The 23,046-nt window shown below is 40.1% G+C and overlaps 2 protein-coding genes across 7 annotated transcripts in view; one reads left to right on the forward strand and one right to left on the reverse strand.

The window, feature by feature from the left end:
* Positions 1 to 19,189, reverse strand: part of EVC2 (EvC ciliary complex subunit 2) — a 106,915-nt gene extending 87,726 nt beyond the window's left edge. For 4 of the 5 annotated variants that reach the window (XR_004778746.2, XM_035547292.2, XM_035547291.2 and 1 more), the window contains exons 1-7: positions 18,959 to 19,189; positions 16,095 to 16,149; positions 9,324 to 9,484; positions 8,760 to 8,810; positions 3,962 to 4,148; positions 2,651 to 2,760; positions 1,034 to 1,096 (exon numbers count right to left, since the gene is read on the reverse strand). Coding sequence is in view for 3 of the 5 variants with exons in the window: in XM_035547292.2 (XP_035403185.2) it covers positions 1,034 to 1,096; positions 2,651 to 2,760; positions 3,962 to 4,148; positions 8,760 to 8,810; positions 9,324 to 9,484; positions 16,095 to 16,149; positions 18,959 to 19,150 (819 nt within the window). In the remaining 2 variants the exon portion in view is untranslated. Of the gene's footprint in view, positions 1 to 1,033; positions 1,097 to 2,650; positions 2,761 to 3,961; positions 4,149 to 8,759; positions 8,811 to 9,323; positions 9,485 to 16,094; positions 16,150 to 18,958 lie in introns of those variants that run through there. The other variant, XM_035547293.2, reaches the window with a different exon arrangement.
* Positions 19,177 to 23,046, forward strand: part of EVC (EvC ciliary complex subunit 1) — a 54,099-nt gene continuing 50,229 nt past the window's right edge. For both annotated transcript variants that reach the window (XM_035547286.2, XM_035547287.2), the window contains exon 1: positions 19,177 to 19,416. In XM_035547286.2, the coding sequence (XP_035403179.1) occupies positions 19,246 to 19,416 (171 nt within the window). In that variant the 5' untranslated portion in view covers positions 19,177 to 19,245. The remainder of the gene's footprint in view (positions 19,417 to 23,046) is intronic.

Genomic DNA, 23,046 nt, shown 5'->3' on the forward strand with positions numbered 1-23,046 from the left:
AGGATGCTGAGGGAAACAAGCTTGGGAACAATCAGGTCAACATAATTATTATCACAAATCCCATGCAATGTAGATAGACAGGAAAAATGCTTTTTGCTTTCACTACAGCTTCCTATTCAGCATCGAAACCGCTCAGCCAAGGGCAGAGGCATGCAGTATTCACAGCCCCTGAAGCACTGTGGGAAGACATCTGGCATGGGCCAACAGGTAAGCTACGCTCGTATTTTTTCATAACCCACATTTTTCATAACCCATATTTTTTCATTTACCTTGTCACAGGCAACCAAGCACTTTCTTTCAGCAACACAGAAGAGAAAATCCACAGGGTATGAAAAACTTTAAAGAACAGCACAACAACAAGTGTGCAATTAAATCACATGTAAGCTCACAGGACCAGCTTAGCATGGTACTGCCATGGCTGTGTAAGTAATTCTTCATTTTTCTAGCCCCAACTCAACATTTATAATCCACGTAGTCACATAAGCATTTTGGTTGTTCACTGTTCACCACAATCATGAACAGTTTTAAATAATTTTTAATAAAATAAAATTCAAGATTGAGAACATTTAGGATACCTGAAGCTATGGACAAAATACAGTCTCACAAAATACATCTCAATCATTTCAGCATGATACACAAACATTTTCTCAATAGGTGGAGGATAACTCCACACTTTTGGAAAGGCAAACAGCTTTCTTGTGGTAGCTATGCCCACGAGCACGTGAGCAATTTCCTCACCACAGTTCTCTGTGGCTGGACAATGCTTCAGACAAAAAAAAAAAAAAAAGGCTACAAATATAATGGAACTTTGTAGATTTTCTATGCTAAATATTGCTGCTTTAAGACAACAAAGCCCCACTACCTTGACTCCTGTTTTCTTCCTCTTAAAATTGGAGAAGGCAGAACTTGTCTATGATTAATAGCCAGATGAGATTTAAGTACCTAAGTACATTCTTAGCCCCCTAAGATTTAGTTTAGATTATCCATGAGTTTAAGAAGAGGAGTCAGTGTAATGCCAAGTCATAGCATTTACCTTGGGCTTTTCTTCTTCAGTTATGGTGAACGATGCCATCAATGATACAAGATGTGTTTTATTCTGAGAGAAATATAAAAATATTACAAGCATTAAAAAATGAGCAGAATCCAATTTATAACACTGGCAAATAGCCCAGAATTGTTACAAAAGCTTCTCCTCAAAAGAAATGCTATACTTCTCACGAAGTGTAAAGCTGAATAAAATCTGATAGCTAAATGTACTACCGGTAACAGTGCTCTGTGGGATATACTCCCCTCCTAACCATGCACAGGCTTATTCAGTGCTCACAGATTTACACTTTTTCTACACTTATAAAATCCGTGGTGACTGAAAGTGTACAGAACAGGAGTCAAAGTCACTGCATGTGTCTTGCAGGGATCAAAGTTTGCAGCTCAGCGTCTATCAGTTCTGCTAAACATCCACCTGTATCCTCTACTCTTACTGTTCCTTGGTTTTTGACGTCTTGCTGTCTCTCTAGTATGCCCTCATGAGCATCGATCATTTTTTCCTCTAAAACAAGCGAGATACAGCAGCTGGAAATGAAAATATATCTGCAAGGTCTAACTACATGCACTTAAGAAAACCATGGGGAAAATATCAAACCATATTTAAGAATGAGGAATAAGTTACTTTGGAGGAAACCACTTTTCCTGTGTCATTAGTTCTGCTTCCTACTTAGGCTAATTCCAGTGTTGTTAGATCTATGATCAGTTCTCTTGGAGCCTGGTGCAACTGAGTTCTCAAAAAATCACCAAAGATGGAGATTGCCCAGCTTCTCTCAAAAATCTCTTCAAGGTCCTCAAAACGCTCATATTAAAACAGTGGTTTTGGTTACAAAGAAATATTTTTTTAATAAAAACGTGTCAAAACTTCAACCTCTCACAGACTACAGGAAGACACATATAAGGAGGTGGGATACTGTTATTTTCAGGATACACAGATAAACTGGAAAGAAATATAAAAAGTAGAGAGAAATGCTACAGGACAACACACAAACATCCTCTACCTATTTAAGGACGCCTAAGACTTCCTAACCTTTGAAGAATAACTCACATATTTAAAAATTCATGTTAAACAACCAGGGAGCCTAAGAACTTCATTGCAGTACATGCACGCCTCATCACAGGTCTCGTAGCTTAGGCAGACGACCACAGAATCACAGAATAGCTTGGGCTGGAAGGGACCTTAAAGACCGTCTAACTCCAACCCCCCTGCCATAGGCAGGGCTGCCACCCACTAGATCAGGCTGGCCAAGGCCCCATCCAGCCTGACCTTGAACACCTCCAGGGACAGGGCATCCACAGCTTCTCTGGGCAACCTGTTCCAGTGCCTCACCACCTTTACAGTGAAGAATTTCTTCCTAATGTCTAATCTAATCCATCCTCTTTCAGTTTAAGACCATTCCCCCTTCTCCTATCATTATCTACCCAAGTAAAGAGTCCCTCTCCACTCTTTTTATAAGACCCCTCTAGGTACTGAAAGGCTGCAGTGAGGTCTCCCTGGAGCCTTCTCTTCTCCAGGATGAACATTCCCAGCTCTCTTAGCCTTTCTTCATAGGAGAGGTACTCCAGCCCTCTGAACAAGAACTGCTTTCAAGACTTGTACAGGAAATACCTGTGATGAACTCCTGAAAGTTAACTTTGCAGGCAATGTCAAGACCCTGCCATTCCATGTTTCCTTTGCATCAAGAAGTGCAGTGTAGTTGATTGCAAAGTATTCTCCAACTGTTAAAAGAAAGGGAAAAAGTTTGTAGATGAGGTACATTTACCCATACAATATTGGCCTCTTAAGGAATTATGTCTGCATTTTCTAAAACAAAACAGTAGCTACACTGTCTCGAAAATAACCCAGCAGAGTTGCACTTTTTTTTTTAACACAAGAAGACTGAAGAGTTGAGCACCCAGCTGAGCTCAGCTGCAGTTACAGATGTTTGCAAAATATGAAAAGCAAGTCCAATATGAATAAAACATCTGAGAGGCTTTTCAGGCTCCCCTTTAGACTGTGCTTCCTCACTGGCAAAAGTGCTCTCCTAGGAGCCTAGCTGCAGTAAGCTCCTCAGTAGGGGAGGCAGCCAGAGCCTACCAGCATAGTCCAGAGAGGAAGAATATGGATAAATTTACTTTATCCCAGGAAAATTTCTCAAAGTTCTCTGAGGAAGACCTGGGTCAGCACTGGAGCTTTTCTTTTCCAACACAGCACAACCCCCACATGAAAAAATCGTAACCCTAACAAGCAATTTATTAATTTTCTATGGACATGTGCTTAGAAAAGGAGAGAGAAAGAAATCAAGAAAGAAAAATTTTCATGAATGTGCAAGGATCCAACTGCTATCTAAGGAACAAACTAACTCCAAGACTGGAATGGTCATTTTGGTCTATTATTTGCTTCAATTTTATAATTTGCTCAAGTCAGTGGAAAATGGATACAGAGCAGAGCTGCCTTCTTTCTGATTAATCATTCTGCCTGTTTGCACGGCCTTTTGCAATTCCAGTGTACTCCTACCTCAGCAAGCTAATCTGCCATGGTTTTAAAGCCACTACTCAGTAAAGTGTTTGCTTACTTTCTACCTTTTTAGCTTGGCTAAATAAGAAAGACATTTCAATTAAAATTGTTTGTGCAGCAGTTTTTTAAAATATCCAAAACAAACAAATACCATCATGAAAGATTCTGTTTCGGTTTGATAGCAGTGACTTTTACAGAGCACAAGGGCTCACTTCCGTGCCTGAAAGAGGCAGTTCAAAGGTGGGAGCCAAAATGGGAATTAATAGAATTTTGAACTGCAGCACAAAACTTGTTATAGGGTATTTCACCAATATCAACTAATAATTACAGAGTTTACATCATCAAAAATAAATAAATATCCTGATTTGAACAGATGCTCTTCCACATGTGTAATCAGAGCTACTTCTCTGCGGGATTTGTTACCTTGCAAGAATCTTTTCCTGTAAATCTGTACACCATCTGTTGTCTTATTACCACTGTTTTTTTGAACATGTAGACCGGTGATATTGTCCAGGAGGATAAGATCAGTAATGTTCCTTGAGAGCAGTGTGTTGGTGTTATTAATCAGAAGTCTAACATAGGCAGTTTGAGGATCATGTTCAACATCCACCTGAAAACAGAGATATTAACGGTGCAAAACAGCTGTATGTGCATCAACAGCAAAATCTGTAGTCTTGATTGCTAGTGAATAGTTCACTCTTTGTGTAAGCCAATTTTCTGAAGGCATTCTGAGAAACCTGCAAACAGCATTACACTCAGTTTGATCGCAAACTCCCAAGGAGATTTTAATCTTTGGTATGCCTGGATGTTGCTCAGAGAAAAAGGGACATAAAACAGAAGTTGGAAACCCAGTTCCTGCTAAGCCAGAAGTAAGTGAAAACAAGAATACGAATACCCCTGTGGCACACAGAACTGGAACATAACTTGATAACCAGATTCTGGAAAATTCTTAGCTTTTGTATCATGAAGATGTTTCTTTTGCAAGCTGTCCTCATTGCCAATTCATTCTCTTCATGCATTTTTGTTCTCTAGTTCTCTTTTTCCACAACAACCACACGCTGAAAAGGGTGCCAGCTGCTTCCATTTGTCCTTCCCACATAAGGGCTGACAGAGCCACTAGCAGACTTGGAGTTCAAGGCTCTGTTTCCAGTTAGAGATGAAGTTCATAAATTAATAGGCAATCTCTAGCAACACAGTCACATGACTTTATCTATTTATTCCATTAGGCATTCATTAACTCCCACTGAATAATTACACCCTCTAAATGAAATTACCTTGAGCACAGAGTCACTTACTGACCTCTCGCTTTTCAAAGTGCCTTCCCTTATAAAACTGTATTAAACCAAAACTGTCCAAAACTCCATCAGGCCTATAATATGATGGCCCATAACATAGCCATGATGGCATAGTGGTCTTCTAATAATGACACCAAATTAACACTTTGTGAAATAACCAAAGTGTGATTCAGGGACAATCTTTCTCTTTTCCCCTCCTTTTTTTTTTTTTTGTTTAAGGAAATGTCTCTTCTCTATCTGGACACTAGGAAAAATAGTAATAAAGCAGCCCCCCTGAAATGAGTACTAAAAACATTAATTGTGAGAGATGTCAGAAATCATACAATTTATTGCAGCCACAGGATTCAACATATGTAGTTATGGTTTTATTGTACACCTCGATCCCTGCATTTCATTTTAATTCAGCATAGAAACAGATGAAAGTTTCGGAATGTTTTATGAATCAAGGAGGAAAAAAAAAAGCTTTATTAAAATTATATTTGCTTAGTTTGCATTTTCCTACATAAATGACAATAATTGCATTTGAATAAATCTGTTTATGTAAGTAGCTCTTCTCATTATACTACACTAAATTTTCCAAACTCATTACAGCAAGTTCAAACTCAACTGTATTAAATAAATCTTATGGGGGAAAAAAGCAACTACCTATTGTACCAGATTCTGCAAATAAACGCCAGCAGGTATGAAAGTAGGCCTGATCATATTTCTGAAGAAAGCTTTGCCAATTTCATACGTTCATATGTCATGAACTAGACCCAACATTTATGAGATTTAAAAACACCAAATGTTAAAAGTGTGATATATTTGGGGCAGATTGTCTCCTGGTTTTCTGAACTGGTATGATGCAGTCAGCATATCTTTCAACCTTTCCTATGCAGTCACAAAGCTAGAAACTTGTTTTAGAAAACACAACAAAATGAAACAGGAAAAAAAGCTTCAAAGTCACAAAAAGAAAATCCAAAGCCACAAAGCAGAGACCCTGACCCAATCAATGAATCAAGAAAGCACACATTGAAAGACCCCAGGTTCAAACTGCACGAGTTGTTAATACAATATTATGTTCCACAATAAGCGTGGATGGGCTTGTGCACACAAATAATTATGCACTACCAAGAGAAGGAGCTGGGAAAAGTTGGGAAAGCAGAAAGCCTTTCCCTTCCTTTACTCTCCCATACCTTTCTCTTGCTCTTCTCTGAGATGAAGGCAAAAATTAGTATTTCATGATCTCTTCCCATGCTTTTAACCAGACACAAATATATTCCTTTACATCTGGAGAGAGGAGATGTAAACACCAATTTAGCTAAATTCTTACAATAGAATAGGCAGAAAAAGTAGGATGTGTATATTCATAGGTAGGTGAAGGAATATGGCAGCGCTACTCCTCTCCTTCCTTTAGTTAGGAGGTTTAATGCACACTCCCACATACAGTTCATTATCTTTCTCCAACTAAATTCGCATTTTCTCTTCTTTTCATTTAACAAAATTCTTAATTCAGTGACTTAACAAAGCAACCCTTCTGAGGAATCAAAAATCTATCACCTATCTCCTACTGCAATTTTCCTCAGGCAGCCAAAAGGTTGTTTTTTGCATTTGTCAATGACTTCAAATAGAGGTTTTACTTTCATTATTTCTGAATGGCAATGAATTTTAAGCTAAATGGCAATGGGGAAAATTTGGATTATTTTTCATCTACTGATAGCAGTGGATGAAATAGCAGAAGAGAATGAAGCAGCAGGTAATCCGTTGGGTTTGACCTCTCCTAGAAAGAATCTCCTCCATATGCCGCTGCCATTGGGATCACTGGCCACTGGACATCTCTCTTGAGTTGCTATTCGAAGTAGCAACAAGATATTTTTTCTTGCATTTGGAACACATGATTACGCTGCCAGCCACTTACAGAAACAAAGCACAATGGCAGCCACTGACAATGGTGATAAGCGCTTTATTTCGGTTTTCCTCTGCCACTGAAGTGTTATCACCCCCTACAACGGATGTCACTTCAGGTACATGGGTGAGTGGAATGAAAGAACCACAGCAAGAGCAAGAACATTTTAGGAGGAATTGGCTTAGGAGTGAAAGGAACAGAGGATCTCCAAGAAGTTTGAACAAAGATGACATGCAATGAAAGAACGCTTAGAAAACAGAAATGAGACAGGTAAAAGTTTTAAAAGCCAAACAGACAAATTTAAAGATTTATTTCAGCTCTGCTAAAGATTACTATCATTATGAAGTACTACCTCAGAAGTGTTCATGCCACACTGTGGCATGAAGTCCTACAGGAACTTCTTTCTCGTGAAAGAATGAAGGACTGGGCCCTCAAAGCATGGGTAAATTTTAAACACCCCAATTTCAACCATGGTATTTCTATGATTAGATGTTGGAAAAATACTGCCTTCAAGAAGTAAACATATGTCATCTCCATGCTCTGAGGAGTCACTTACAGGTGGTGGGTAGGAAATGTGCCAAATTCACTTTTTTTTCATTTAAAACAGCTAAAGACAACCATATGGCCAGTCTGCCTCTTAGCAGGAAAGCATCTGTTCAAATGAATTAAGATTGAAGAGGATGACAAGGTAAGCAAAGAGAAATAAAACATGAAATGCATTTCAACATGGAAGACAATTCACATACAGTTGCACAGTTTTCAGTAATGTACAGCAGGTAGCACATTACAATTATTTTCTGGTAATCCTAGCATCTACAACTGACTATCTTTCATCTGGTACAGCAGGATTTCACAATTTTTAATGAGTCTGTATGAAGCTGTGCTATGAATAGCAGAAAAAACAATATGTAATTGTCTCAAACTCTCATTCTGAGAAGCTTTGATACAAAAATTGAGAATCCACAGTGCAAAACCCTGAAGATTCTGTGTCACTGCTTCTTATGCTTGAAATGCTCACTATTTGGCCTCATTAATTATGATATGCAGCTACTTCAACAATGACATTATACATAATTAGTGCCATGTGATGTGATGCATATTCATTCTCTGTGTAAATGATCCGGCGCAGGTCATAATGTCACCTCTTCTGTACTGGGTACTAAATTCTCTGTCATCATATGAAACATTTCAATGGCTGAATTCAGATTTGCCTTAAAGTTGGATGCACTTTCTCTCTCAAAGGGACAGGCATAGTGAACTGTCTCTAATGATAAAAAATTCAGATTTGATTCATCCAGTGTGGGAAAAAGAAGAAAGAAAATAGGAGAAAAAATGAAAGGAAAAATAATAGTCTAGGTAGATCTATGCCACCTAAACATGTAAAATGGAAAGTTTAAAAATTCTTTACAGCAGGGAGGTCTTTGCTCCTCATATGCATTTTATGCAAGCCAAATTAAAACTTTTATCTATTAAATACTGTAGCTGAGTCCCACTAAGTATGCTGATGGTGACACATGGGCTCTTCCATGGCTTTGTGACAGGATGTCCCCAGACACAGTGGACTTCACAGGGCTCAGCTCCCCATGCTTTGAAAGGAGTCCACACTTGACACAGGTAGGGCACACATGGAAGACAGAGGAACACCTAAAAAGGCTCATCACATTCTCTAAAGAAGCTTCTCTCTGTCATTACCCAGCCTCCTGATTGATACACAGAACTCACTAACTTTTGCACATTTACACTCTTTATAGATTCATACCGAGGTATTTAACACTTGTCAAAAACCCCAATCCCCTGTAGTCTGAGAAAAGATTTCACTGACTTAATTCAGTTTTGAACCAACAATGCAAAATTGCTCCTCTTGCAGAGGGTGCAACCATCTCAACAGAAAAAATGGAAATATTCCCAAATACACAGTACGGGTACAATTCTGTTTCCAGTTTTAAAGGACACTTTTTGAGTACAAATTTCCTATCAAATTAACAAGAGAAATGAAAAAAAAAAAAGAAAAGAAAACAAAACAAAACACCAAACAACTTACCACAGCACATTTCTGAAGGGTTATTCCAAATCCAGAGGACACATCTTCAGGCTGTGGAGGAAGAGGAAAAGTCTACACAGTGCAGGAAACTATCATAAGTCACGAACTGCAGCACAAGTAAAGTTACGTAAATAAGGAAATGAGAAAAATAATTAATCACCTTCAAGTTTAAGAGCTTTGTTATCCCAGCAATTACTTTTTTTTTTTTTTTAGTCCAGATCTGTTTGAACTACTTATTCCCACTTGTAATTGCTAGTATCTTAATTGACATATGCATCTTTTGGCTATCAGACTTCCTTAAGTTCATTAGACTATATGGATGCAATTCATTTTTATGTGTCTATCAGAGTTTACACAGCAATCACGTAGCTGTATCTGTCACAATAATTATTTGGAAGTCTCACAACCAGTTGGTATTTCTGAAACCATCTAAAGTGAACACGACCACCTGAGACAGAATTAGAAACATACTAATTGGGTAGTAAGTTACAAGCAACATCCAGTTTTGATGTAATTGCTATGATGCTTATAAATACTATAAGTAGCAAACTATGATTTACTGACCAGCTCATGGTTAACAGAAGACTCTCGTTTAAACAAAATCTTCTTTGTCCATGAAGGTATCAAAGCAAAAACCGAATGGCTCCACTGATCATCCGAGGCTGCAGAAGTCAAGAGCAGGTCATGGACTTTACTTGCTTGAATTACCAGAGGCAACTGCAGTGCTGAAAACCAAGGCAAGACTCTGCATTAGAGCTAAAGGCAGCTCTGGCGTGGCAGCCGCTTGGTGTGTGTCACCCCTGAAGATTCCAGCCAGAGACAGGGCTTGTGGTACCTGGTGCTCAGCATGCACACCATGAGCAGCACACTCTCCCCCAAAGAATTTAAAATGTAAATAGGCAATAAAGATGAGAGGGTAGGTAGGAAGATGGGACTTGCCCCAGAAAAGCCAGCAAGAGTTAAAACAAAACCGTGTCCTACCTAGGGAACTCCACTGAAAATTTCTTGCCACTTAACCATAAATCATCTAATCCATGAATTAAAAGGTTTCCACATTAAATCAACTGTTAATATTTTCAACACAAAGAATTTTACAGCAAAGCATAAATAATTGAAGCACTCTACAATGTGCGTGGCCTCATTGCTAAGGGTGTTCTGCTTCAAAGATACAGTCTGCCAATTAACCATCAAGTATTTCAGTACATAGAACAAAAATACTTCAGTTGACTAAGGGTGTCAATTACTTTTCAGGTTAATTGGAGTGCAATCGAATCAAATACTCCGCAATTTGGTAATTTGCAATATCAATGCTATCCTATACCCCCTCTCTCACATTTTTTAGTAGAGATTAGCCCAGGATATCACATGAAACTACAATAACACCTTTGGAATTGCAATATGATAATCATTTTCATCTAATGAAGTAAAAGCACCTATGACATTAATAATAGGAGCTTATACTAAAAATCAGTAATTTAATCTAATTGTAAAACAGTACAGCTGCTGAATAGAGAAAAAAATGTAGTGAAAATTTATAAAAGGACTGTGGGCTTTCTGTGTTTAAAGAAGATACATTTTTGTCATTCTTTGCAAAATAGTTTTAATTTATTACTTATTTTTAAACCCCACATTTTAATCATTAGTTTATCATATTTTAATCATTAATTTATCATTATATATTCATATGAACAAAAACTAATCAAAAAGCAAAGATTTTTGGCAAATGACACCGTTACGTAAGCTTTCATTTTTTTCAGCTATTAAATGTTAATGAAACATGAAAAGTTGAACATACTGACAATCTCAGAAAAAATGAGAAGCTTCGTGTTTTTGGAAACGCACTGTTCTGTTGGAAGAACAATACAGAGAAATACTGTCAGTTGTAAATGTAAAAGCCGTGCACAGTGCATTCAGAACTAGCTGTTTAGAAGAAGGTCCTATAAAGTGCCTTGAGGCATTGATGGGTTTCTGTTAACATAATGAATGAGATGCATTCCTGCTGCTTACAGAACCCAGATGGACATGTACACCTCAGGGACCTTCACTGTCTTCCCATGGAGGAATAGCATGCTTTTAATTTGGGAGAGTGTGGTTTATACTGGATAAAAATGTGATTATACCCACCAGGAAAAGCTACTCGTTTATATTTTACAATTAGCTTTAATTCACTTCCCTAAATTTCACTTACATACTTAAACCATTATTACACAGTGAAACAGACTCAGACTAATCTAGGGGCCATAAAAATAAGGAAAATTTGGCGAGGAGAACAGTGGTATGTAATTACAATACCAAATGCCTGCATACCTTTTGGGTTGGTATTTTCAAGGGTAGTCACGCATGCTGCATTTCAGTTTCGATACTAAGCAACAGCCCAAATCACTCAGAACGCCACCAGTGCTGAACTGATGTGCTGGCTACCAGTCTGAGCCCACCTGGCCATTGCACTCCCCAGCAGATCAAGTATGATACTACATCCAGCCTAACATGGCTCTAAACCTATATTCTGACAACTGAATCATGCCTCATCTTAGTTTTGTACAGATATATCCAAACATCAAAAGGATTCATTTCATATTTGCTGTGCCTCTGAGATGTTAATCCAATTGCCACCCCATTCCTATGGAGGTAGGAAATCAGCTCTCCTTTTCATTTTCTTGCCAGACTACCATAGATGAACTTTCCCTTATAATAAACAGAAACTCTAATTGACGACATGAAGCAGCTTCTTAGAGCTTCAAAAGAGCCAGAATTCAATACAGAAAAATGTATGGGCTTGGCTGAACAACTACTGCCTTGAAAGTGCTTCTTGCTTAGCAGATCACTTCCTTCTGTATTTCCTATGAGGGAGGTTAGTCAACAAGAAGGGGGACATTTGTTTTATGAAATATCTTTTGTTCTCGTGCCCTATGTAGCATGAGATCTCTCCATCATTATACCCAACTGTATTTTCCATGTGACAGCAAATCCTGATACTCCCCTCTGGAAAGTACCAAGTCCATAGTAACCAATTTGATTAACTGATCGTGTTCTTTGCCTCTGAATAAATCTCTGGATTATTAATTATACAAGATGCCTGTTTTCAAGTTGTGCTTTGTCATCACTTACAATCCTGCAATAATGTGGCTAGCTCCCAGACTAAGTCTCCAGGCACGTTATTTGGCTGCTCCATCACTGGTAACGAGAGGTTGGGGATTTTGCAGGTTCTTGACATTATGCTAAGCAGCCTCAATGGTGATGATGATTACAAGGATACTTCTGCAAATTCACTTGTACTTTCCCAGCATTTAGTGGAAGGCTTTGCTCAAGAAGATACAATCAGTGTGAGGTACATCCATAATGCAACACGTGCCACTGCCTCGCTCCAGATTTTTTCTCATCCTTTATATTTATTTTTAACAGCACAGGCTGTTTGCTAATACCCTGGTCTCCCTTGCCAGTAAAGCAGCACTATTCTATCTCATTATTTTTTGTAGTTTCAAATGTCAGTTAAAAAAAATACTCTTTTCCTGATCCCCAAATATTTATCTGTCACTAGAACATTACACACACCTCAGTCCAGCTGACCTACAAGAACATAACTGCTTTTCCACATAAGTCATTGAATACTCGTAACCTCAAGACAACATAATTGTACTTATCAATTAATATTGATAGGTGAATTTCAGACTTGTCTCTTTTCAGACAAGGTCTAGATCGATTATAGATAGCTGATCATTGCTTGAAAAGCCAGACACTGAACACCTGAGAAAGGATGTTACAGGCATAACACATTCTGCGGTTTTCAAGTTTATCCCAGATTTCTGTTCTGAAATTGTTTTTGTTACAAGTAATCTACTTGTCTGAGGTCTGATTTGTCTGAGGTTAGAAAATACAAAATACTAACGCTTGACTCCTGAGGCCTTTCACTAACAAGCATCCAGCTTTCTTTTTGATACCCTGCTGTTCAGAAATGAGAGCACAGCATTGTCAGTGCCTCTTCAGAGGTGCATCCCAATCCTTACACTAGCTCTGCACTCTCTTTATTCCTTCCACTCTCTTTTCTTACAGTTTCAATCTTTGCCACTTTTCTGGCTGTTTAAAAAAAAAAAAAAAGACATTATTTGAGCTGCACAGTCTTCACTGCCATTAGTTCCTAGATGGAAACTATTCCCATTCCTTTTTGAAACAGAAATTTTGCTAAGCAGAGGAACAGTTTCAGCTGCACAGCCCAAATCTCAGCCCAGATTGCCAGGCTGCTGCTGGGAGCACCCGGGTACAGCACCTCAGGCCAAAACATTTCCCGGCGAGCAAAGCAGCAGGGCATGAGGCTTCATCGGGGGCTTTTCTGTAAACATCCCCAAAGATGTCAAATCAAACAGTTCATCAAAGAAAGGCAACAATTTCACTTTTTTTTTTTTTTTGAGATGTGAGAAAATATAACTGTCTCCAAGATGAAATTTTCTTTGTTTTCCTTAATGACATAAATTAAACATTCCACACATTTACAGTCTACGATCAAGTTGTTAAATATTTTATCTCCCTTTCATCAGCATGTTATTAAAATATTTTCTCATTATTTAATCCTCCATAAACCAAATAGAAACAGACATACGAGAACCCTGTCTTAAATTGCATATTCCTAGATAATTACCAGCACTGGTAGGTTGACTTTGTATTGAATTACCAAAGGAAAACATGAAATTAAATATTAATGTAGCTGAAACAACTGGAAGATTGTCATAATATTTTACCACACCAATATTTTCCTATAGCATTCACTCAGTCCCACATACACACAGTGCCACAACAATGGAAAACAACAAGTGCACAATTGATCAGCACACTCTCAAATGCAAAACCAGATCAGAACAACAACTGGATGCTGCTCAAATTTCTTTGCTGCTACCCCCAGGCAGTCGACTGCCAACTCCTTTGCTTTGTGCACTACTGCTTTGTGTGGTGATCTTCTGTTTTGGACTTCTAGCAGCCACAGTCAAGCCACATACAACACATACAACACAGAGAAGTCTCCTACTACCACCTCTCATTGCACTTGCTTGCTGCAAATTACAGAGAGGATCCAATGTGGTACCAAATGCACCTACAGTGTGAAGTCTGTGGTGATGGTGGGTCTGTGTTCATATTGGCTGGAGATGGAAGAATAGGTATGCAAGAAAAGGAACCGTCCTCTGTGATCAGTCCTTTGCTAAGAAGTTAGTTTTGAGTAATGACAAGGACCTTCAGCGTCAGGTTCAGCCTTACATACTGGACTAAAAAGGCTGCATCCTGAACATGTTAGTGGTGCTGATTAATACCCGTGGACGACCATTAAAAGGGTAGGTATAACACGCAAGAACTATAATGCCTTATTTGTTCTTGATAACAGTTAAGATTATTATTAGGCGCAGCAATTAAGTAGGATGATACGAAATTAAATGGTCTTGTAATAGGTTTCCAGCAAAGACTCCAGTAGGTCCTTAAGGCCCCCATTACCTTTACAACATCTCCTAAGCTGTTAATATACAATAGAAAAGTGAAGACTGAGACAAGTTTGTGAAATGTCAAGTCAACTATTAAAAATTAATTGACACTAGGAGGAAAAAAGCAATTTAACAAAACATGTTAATTGTTAGCTCTCACAGGTTGCATATTGCAAGTCCCAAATCTGCAGTCTGATTTGCTTTTCCCCAGAATTTATCCGTAAAGCTTTGAATTATCTTGCTTTATTTCGGTGTGGAAGAAGAGTTGAATATACTTGTTTACTATGGTTTTGTTGTTGTTGTTCTGAATTATGCCTTGTCCAGAAAACCAACCAGGATACAAGCTCCAATTTAAAGTCCATTCAATTACACGCAACAATGAACAAGCAAAAGTAGTAATTTACTGTATTCCAGTTTTGAATGCTGCTATTACCTTTCCTTGTTACAAAGTCAAAGAAACTACGGGCATCAATGACACAAAACAAATCTACTTTTCATGCCTTGTTTTGATAAGTCAGGCCAGACTAGAACATAATTCTAAAAATCCACTATGTTCCCCAATTATATGGCTATTCTGGGGCTGTTTTTGTCATCTTATCCAGAAACAACTTGAAAAAACTTAAAGCAGAAACTATAAGATCAGTGTGCTGTCACAAACAATTTCAATTCAATACACTGCCATTTTCAATGACAAATGTTTTATGCAGTTTTTCTTTCACTGGGAACTTCTTCACTAGGAATAAACATTCTAGTATCTTGATTAAGCAAACCACTAAGAACTTAGCTGTAAATATGTTAAAATTTATGCTTACTAGAATGGGACAATTCTCAGTCATAAAATCAGCACACAATTCAGTGTTTGTAGCAGCCCTTCCTTTAACATGAATATTTACCTACTAACAAAATGGAAAACTAATCAATCACTAACACAAAACTATACTCTCAAAATCCTCCAATTGCGCCACTTTGTCTAACACCATTAGGTTCTTCTGAACTATAAAACCGCATGCATTTCCTTTCTCAGTGGACAGTACCTTATTAATTTGCAACCCATCAGAAAGGAAAATGTGAGCAGCAAACATTATGTTGTATAAACACAGGAAAAAAAAAACAACAACAAGGAAGCTAAGCAAATCTGAATTATTTGCTTTCATATTTAAATTAATAAACTCATTTCTGAATTAGCCATGGCATAGGGCAAAGAAATTAGAGGCATCTCACTGGATGACTGCTTCAGAGCGTGTAATTTCTTGGCAAATGCACGTTATGGAATCACCTCCTGGGGAATGGCATCCTCTGCCATGGGGAAAGGGTCTATTACAGACATTACATTGCCCCTCTTAATGTGCTATATGAGAATGTCATAACCTTTCAGTGTACTCATCTCCACCACACTTCAATGAAGTAGAACGCTGTTTATTATCTCCATGTAAAGAACACGAAGACCAGAGTCTCTGAGAAACTAAATGATTTGTTCAAATGTAGACAAAGTCTGGCAGTCAGCCCTCTGATGCAAATCTTCTAAGATGTGACTCCTCTAAGTATAGGACCACCCTATTTCAACCAGATTAGGCAAAAACCACTAAATACGTGCTGTGTATTTGAGATCAGTAACCAGTACACTTGATACGCACTGTAAACCGAATTTGAACTTATTATTTGAACTTGAACACTGGGACAAGATCTCAGGTACTAACCTTGATGGGATGCCTCCAGAACCAGACTGCTTCACTTTTTCTCCCTTTCCTTCCTCCAAAGTCAGAGAGCAAGTAAAATCTGGGCATGGCTTCAGAACCCTGCCCACCTACACACCCATCCCCCTGTAGAGCTGAGACCCCCACAGGCTGAAAATAGAGAGAAAGCAATTGCATACCTGCCATTCCCAGGCATTCAGTCCCATTTTGTAGCCACAGATCATCTATAATAACCTAGAGTTAACAGAGAAGACAGCAATTATAAAAAAAATTGTTTTCATAAATATTGCTTAATTAAATTTTTAAGCTGAATTTATGCTTTACAATTAGACAGAATCCTGTTCCACAAAGCCTTGAGTTTCCCAAAATTAACTAGTAGAAGAAATACAACACTGGTCTATAGGCAGTTTGTCAAGCAGTATGAGGCACTGCTGCTTCCTAGCATGGGTATGCACGCTTGGGGCTCAGACTGTGTTTACAGTGGATATTACGAGGCTGAGACTTCGCACAATAGTGGAGCAGAAGTGTTTGCTATGAAGTATTAGTTTGTTCTTATAAAATAATTCTTCTTGTCATTTCCAGATGCAGAACTGAGGACCCAGGAAAATCTTATCACTAGGAGTCAGCAGGAATTTGTCCATATCGGATGAATGAGTCTACACAGATCCACTCGAAGAGCCCACAGGCTAAAATCTGTAGCTTATGAGACTCCTGGCTGTGCCCAGACCGTGGAGATCAGAAATCACATCTCTAAAACTTCCGTAAAAGAAACCAGTGCTTTTAAGGATTTTAATGCCCAGTGTTTTGATCAGGATGAAGTAGTCACACAAGCAAGTTCTCATTTAATAAAAATGTTTCCCTGCGGGAGAAAAGACAGTTACGAATACCAGCTGATTAACAGCTATCGTCTACGTCCGCTGAATGCGTGAGTAATGTTAGTTCTGACTCATGTCAACACTACTGTTATAGTAGAGTGAGTTATGGGCAATTTTATTCTTCACCTGCTTGAGCAATTCATCATTTGGATTATTGATAGAGCTGTAACTTTAGTTAACCTTGTGTAGAAGCAGTTCTCACTTCCGATAGGACACTTTCCATCAACATAACAGAAAATGCAAGACGTTTCATAAATTTGGATGCACCAGGAGCCGTGGGTCTTAAGCAGAAAACAAGTACAGATAGCTAGCTGGGAGACAGACAGCTCTTGTGGAGGAGGAAGAAAGGACAAAGAACTCTGAGAAGCCCTGGCATGCAGCTCGGGGAGGCACGAGGCACTGAGCTCTTCACTGCGTGCTATTCACATCTCTCTCACATATCCAATTGTACCGTTCTTCCTGTATAACAAAATTATTGCATGCAAACTAAATTATGCCAGAGATCTCTAGTTCCACGACTAATTTCTTCTCATTAGTTAAATGATCAATTAAATGAATCTGAGTTTTGACTAGTCAAAACACAAAAACCAACAGGAAACTCCATTAGAAAACTTAAACAAAAAAATTGCCTGGTGACAATATATATATATATGTATATATTCACATATTTGTCATATATATGGATATACAGCAATAGAAATCTCATTAGAAGGGAATTAACCTTTGCCAGATATTTCTAGAGCAGTCTTTGAGGGAATATGTACCAGTACAGTAAATGGCTGGAATGACACTAGTGTAAAACACTGATGAAAAGATAGTAGGACAGCCTATTATGTTAAGTATTAACATAAATCTTGTTCATGAACATAAATACTAAATATGACTCTTCTGCATTACATGACATGGGCATTAAATGCCAACAGTTTCTTTGTAAATAAGCCTGTAACAGAAGTAGACAAACACTGGTTCAAGCATGTATAAAGACATGTATAAAATGTGGCTTGCTAGCTGATCCTGCTTCCTATGAAATTTATGTACAAATGGCTCAGGATTTCCAGAGACACCACGCAGTCATTCATCTGCGGTTTTACAACAGCTCACACAAAAACCTGTGGTGTTTGTATAGGCATTTGCATCAACTATGAATGACACTACAGCGCTCCTTGCTTTCTCTTCTGCCTTATCTGACATTCTGTCCTCACTACTCTGCGCTGAATATTTGACATATTTCTTCCAGTCTATTGTAGAGTGCATCCATAATACCAGAGGGCAACATGAGGAGCTCCACATCAGCCAACAGGGAGCCCAGTGCCAACCCTACAGGCCAGCAGTGACATTAAGCATCAAAAGTAATTAATTTAATGCAGCAAAATTGCCAGCACACATTTTCCCAAGTTTTACATTATTTTTATGGTGGAAAAAATAAAGTTTGGGGAAAAAAAAAAAAACACTACTATTTCCTCCTGATTAGTGTTTTTTGTAAACAAAGCACACAGTAATTGTTTGTAACTCTCTTCATCCTGCACCACACATTTTCTGGTACTCTTCACATGGTCAAAAGAAAACTGTGCTGGCACAGCCTGCTGAATAGATAACTAGAAACAGAAATAAAAATAAGAGCTGTATCTTAAAACACCGATGGCATCCCAAACAGCAGGCTGACACCAGTGAGCTGGAGTGCTGTTATTTGATAACAAAATCAAATGCATCCGCTCAGGAAGAGATAAACAGTGTCAGTGTCAGCGTGTGGGGTTCTGCAGTGGCCCCATCATGACGATCCATGGGAGGCGTTCCCATCTTCGATACCACCACAAGGTCCGTGGTGCCTGCAGGGCCACAGAAGGGTGCCTGACATGGTTTTGGCTGCAGAGGATGCCTGCTAGAGCACCCACCCCACGTTGGACCTGGGAGCCTTCCAAGGGAAATTAGCTCCCTTTGCTTCAGTAGGGCAAGGCTTAGCCACAACTACTCGCACCACAGGGCCCTCCTGGGGCGAAAGAGATGGGACCAGCCTGCGACGACGGCTGCACCCCGGGCTGCCAAACCACCCGGGGCCACCAGGCCGGGGCACCCCTCTACCCTCAGGGTCCCCAAGCCCGCCGCCGAGGCTCCTTCCCCCGCCGCAGCCCCCTGAGGAGGGGTTCGGCCCCGCGGCGCCCCCGCCTTACCCCAGCCGCCGTCCTCCCGCAGGGCTGCCGGGGCGGGCCGGCTGGGGGGCGCCAGGCGGCCGCTCCGAGGGGCCGAGCGGGGAGCAGCGCCATGAGCAGGGCGGCGAGCAGCCGCCGGGCCCCCCGCGGGGGCGCAGGAGCTCCGCGGAGCCCTCCTCGCCGCTGCCCCCAGCCAGGCCGGGCCGCAGCCATCCGCCATCGGTCTCCTCCCACGATAGGCGGGGGGAACGGGCGGCGGGACCTCCCTTTTCTCTCCCTCCCCTCCGGCCGAGCCGAGCCGGGGCCCGATGGCGGGGGTCGGGGCGTGCTTGCGGGCGGTGGGGCTGCAGTTCTGGGCCGGCTCGCTGAGGGTGCTGCCCGCCCTGCTGGCCCCCGCCGTGCTGCTGGGGCTGCTGCTGGGCGTCGCCGCCGCTGCCCTGCTCTGCCGCTGTGCCACGGGGCCGCGCCGGCGGAGAGAGGTACGGGGAGGCCGGGCGGGGAAAAGGGGCACCCAGGGGGCTCGGAGAAAGGACTTCAAGCGACTTTGGGACGGGCCCCGCAGCGCTGCTGGCCCGGCCCGTCGAGAGGAAGCATCGCTGGGCCCCGGTCCGGCGTCGGATTGGCGTCGGATTAACTCCGGATCGGCTGCGGGTGAACTCAGCGGTGGGTGGGGTAACTCGCGACACCCCTCTTTAAAGTGGTTTTACTGCTTACTCCATTAAAAACGTACCCAAAGTAAATGGGTTGACTCAAAACGCAACAACACCGCTTTTGGAATGTAAACGGGTTGACTCAAAAAAAAAACCTGCTGTTTTTGGTTTATATGTATTCTGAATAGTGCCCTCCTGGCCTTTATCGCTGAAAATACCTTCAGCTGACCCACTAGCTGTCTCTCACAGCCATCACTTCGTGTAGAAGGCTGTGCAGCTTTTTGGGGACAGCGGAAGATGAACCCCGTTTGCAGAAACTTCCTGAGATACTTGAAAACGACCACTTGTTTGTTTCCATTCTGCAACAGGAGGAACAACTCGATTTCCAGAGCAGGAAAATGAAAAGCATAAGCAGAGAGGATGAATACTCACCCACAGCAATAAATTTGCCCTGTGGGTACACTCGTAGACGTGAGACACACAGGAGGCAGAATATATTTGGCAGTTTGCTCAATGCAAAAGTATCAGGGTTTTCTAAAGTGTATGACTTGTTAATGACATACCTGGCTTGCTGTTTTAAGGACGGGGGTGTAAGGCTCATACATCTTTATTACACAGCGTTTGTTTTGACCACAGAATAACAGAGGTAGCGCATACCTGCAGAATCACTACCCGGCAGGTACGTTTTCCGAGAATTGTTACCAACTTCTGCTACCTTTGTGGACCACGTTTGGTCTCGGGTCATGTTGGGTTACCTGGGTGCAGCAGTGGTTGGCACAGCTGGGAAATTCGGAGCCCCACAAAGCATTATCAGTGTTCAACGGGGTGTCTGGTTCAGCCTGATTTTTAACTGCACCTTTTTTCAACTATAACTGGTTTGCTGCACGTGCATATCTACTAGGGTTGATCATCACCAAGTATGACATAAGAGAAAAATCCTCTTGCTCCCAACTGCTTTTAAGTGGGAGGTTTGAAACTCTGTTTGAAGCCATGCTTTAGCCTAATAATGGATTCACTTCAAATGCTGGATCAATGCATCCTATGTGAGTGTAAGCCTCTCTGATTCAATTGCTCATTTTCCCCGCCTTAATAGACGGTATCTTTATTGTACTGTCACTACTAACTTAAATATAGCCAAGTACAATTTTATCCTTTATGTCACTTATGTCAATAGGGAATAGAGGCTGTCAGTTCTCTCTGGCCCAGATCTTTAGATGCGTTTAGGTGCTTAAATGCCGTTAAAATCAATGCTGCTGCTGTAAAAGAGTTGTTTATTTCAAAAGAAAAATAAACTGCCTGCTGCTGCATACAGAACACATTGCAGGGTGGTCAGATTGTATCCTAGGGGTCTGATTTCCCAAATGCAAACAGGGTGACATTAAGCTCTACCCATTCCTTTCACATACTGTCTGCCACACCTGTGCTGTGGAGCAGCTTACTGCATGTATAGCAGTTCTGAACTATTATTCTTACTGTATCATAGTTACTATATAGTTGCTACTATAATATGGTAGTATTCTGACTAGTTACTATATAGTTACTACTATAATATAGTAACATGCTTACTATATCATAAATACTATGTTGTTACGATTATAATATAGTAGTTACTCTATTATAGCCTTCTGTACCCAAAATAAAAGCAGGGATATTTTACCTGTTTTACCATGTTGCTTCCCAAGCATCTGAGTTATACGTGCAGTGGGAGCAGGGCAAGTACCTGGAGTACAGAGCATCTGTAGGAACTGCAGTAAGCCACCAGCATTTGTCACTCAGCCCCATTTAATTACTTCTATATATTCAGCTTGAATCTGTGGGACTTGAATGCATGCAGTTAAGTGCCTTATTTGTGTAAGGATCTGTGCATACTGGGAAAGTTTTAAGAAAGCTCTACCATGGTAACTTCAGACATTACAGTGCACTGTAATGCATTTCTATCAATAAAACTCTCCTGTTAGACTTAATGGCATTGCCTAGAGGCTCTTGTGACCCTTTGGGTTGGAGCTTGTCTCATTATGATATTAGATTAGCTTGAAGAAGTATTACAGTAATTACAGTTAGACTCAGTTTTATTAAACTTCTTAATGATCTAAAAGGGAAGCTCGGTAGCACTTCAGTTTCATTTGTAGATATTATTCAGGAGGAGTTGCAAAAACAAGGACGAAAATGGTGAGGAAAGGCATGAGATCAGAAATGCTAGCAAAAAATGAATGTATCCTGGAAAAAATTAAAATGCAGTACAAAACTGCAAAGATGAGAAAAGAAAATTCTGAATGGCTGTGGTGTGATGGACAGTGTTGAATCCAATGTGGCTAATTCCACAGCTGCCAGTCACTCGACCTAAATTTTGCAAACTCATGATTCAGGGCAAATAAGTGATAAAATTGAGAAAGTAGATTTGTAGCTGTTCTTTTGTCATTAATTGATTTTTAGAAAACAATATCTTATATTTAGCATGTCTTGGAGACTTTAACACAAGAACATGACCTGTATTATTGAGCACCTATGTTCCAGATAGGTGACAGAGGCAAGTCATAAGAAATGAAATCTATTCCAAGGCTAGGCAATTCTCTCAATAAAATGGACTATTTTACATGCCGAGTGACCAAACAATTCAAGGAGAATTTTTCCATAAGACAGTTATTTGCATAGTGGCTGCAGCCATATAATTCGACTACGTCAGAAAGCAGTTAGTTGAACGAAAACCTGAAAAGTAAAAGAAAAAAGTCATCAGGGTAGGGTGGCTGCCCTTGTCCACAAGATCTTTTCCATCACTACAAGATTCCTTGCAGTGCTGCGTTTGGATGCATTGGCTGGTGTTACCATTTTTTGGTCTATGCTAATGCACAGAGAAGCGTGCATGCAGAACTTTGTGCCCTCACAGTTTGTGTCTGTACCAGAGGCTGTGCGTGTTTGTTAGGGAAGTAGGGACCAGTAATGTATGCTGCTTTTGGGGAAGGAAAATTGTAAACATTTTGTGATGGTTAGTTGTTCTTGACAGGAACTTTCCCACACAAAAAACTTCATTTAGGAAGTTTTTCTTGTGGCAGGTGAGCAAAAATATTGGGAATTCTCCTTGTTTTAAACAATTACAGACAATTTTAGTTAACTTGCTTTAAGTAAGGAGTTTGAACCAAGACTGTGAGCTTGATAGTAATCAGGAGTAAGACATTTTGAGAGCAGGTGGATTGATTTGACACATTCACAGCCTTCTACAAATTTTGGGGATAAAGTTCTACTGCCAGGCTGACAAATCAAATTCATAATGTTCAGTAATTTAAAAAAAAATTATTCTTGAATATATAAAACTCTTTTTTTCATTCATTTTCAGTTCATATTTTTCCAAAATTATCATTTTCAACTGATACTGAAATCATTTTCAGAATGGAGATGTGAGAATATCCAGGCTGCTGTCAGAGATCTTCCAGGTGAATCTGTATGATCTCAGAGTTACATTTT

Source organism: Cygnus atratus, chromosome 4 (assembly GCF_013377495.2).
Source record: "Cygnus atratus isolate AKBS03 ecotype Queensland, Australia chromosome 4, CAtr_DNAZoo_HiC_assembly, whole genome shotgun sequence".
NCBI classification, from domain to species: Eukaryota; Metazoa; Chordata; class Aves; order Anseriformes; family Anatidae; genus Cygnus; species Cygnus atratus.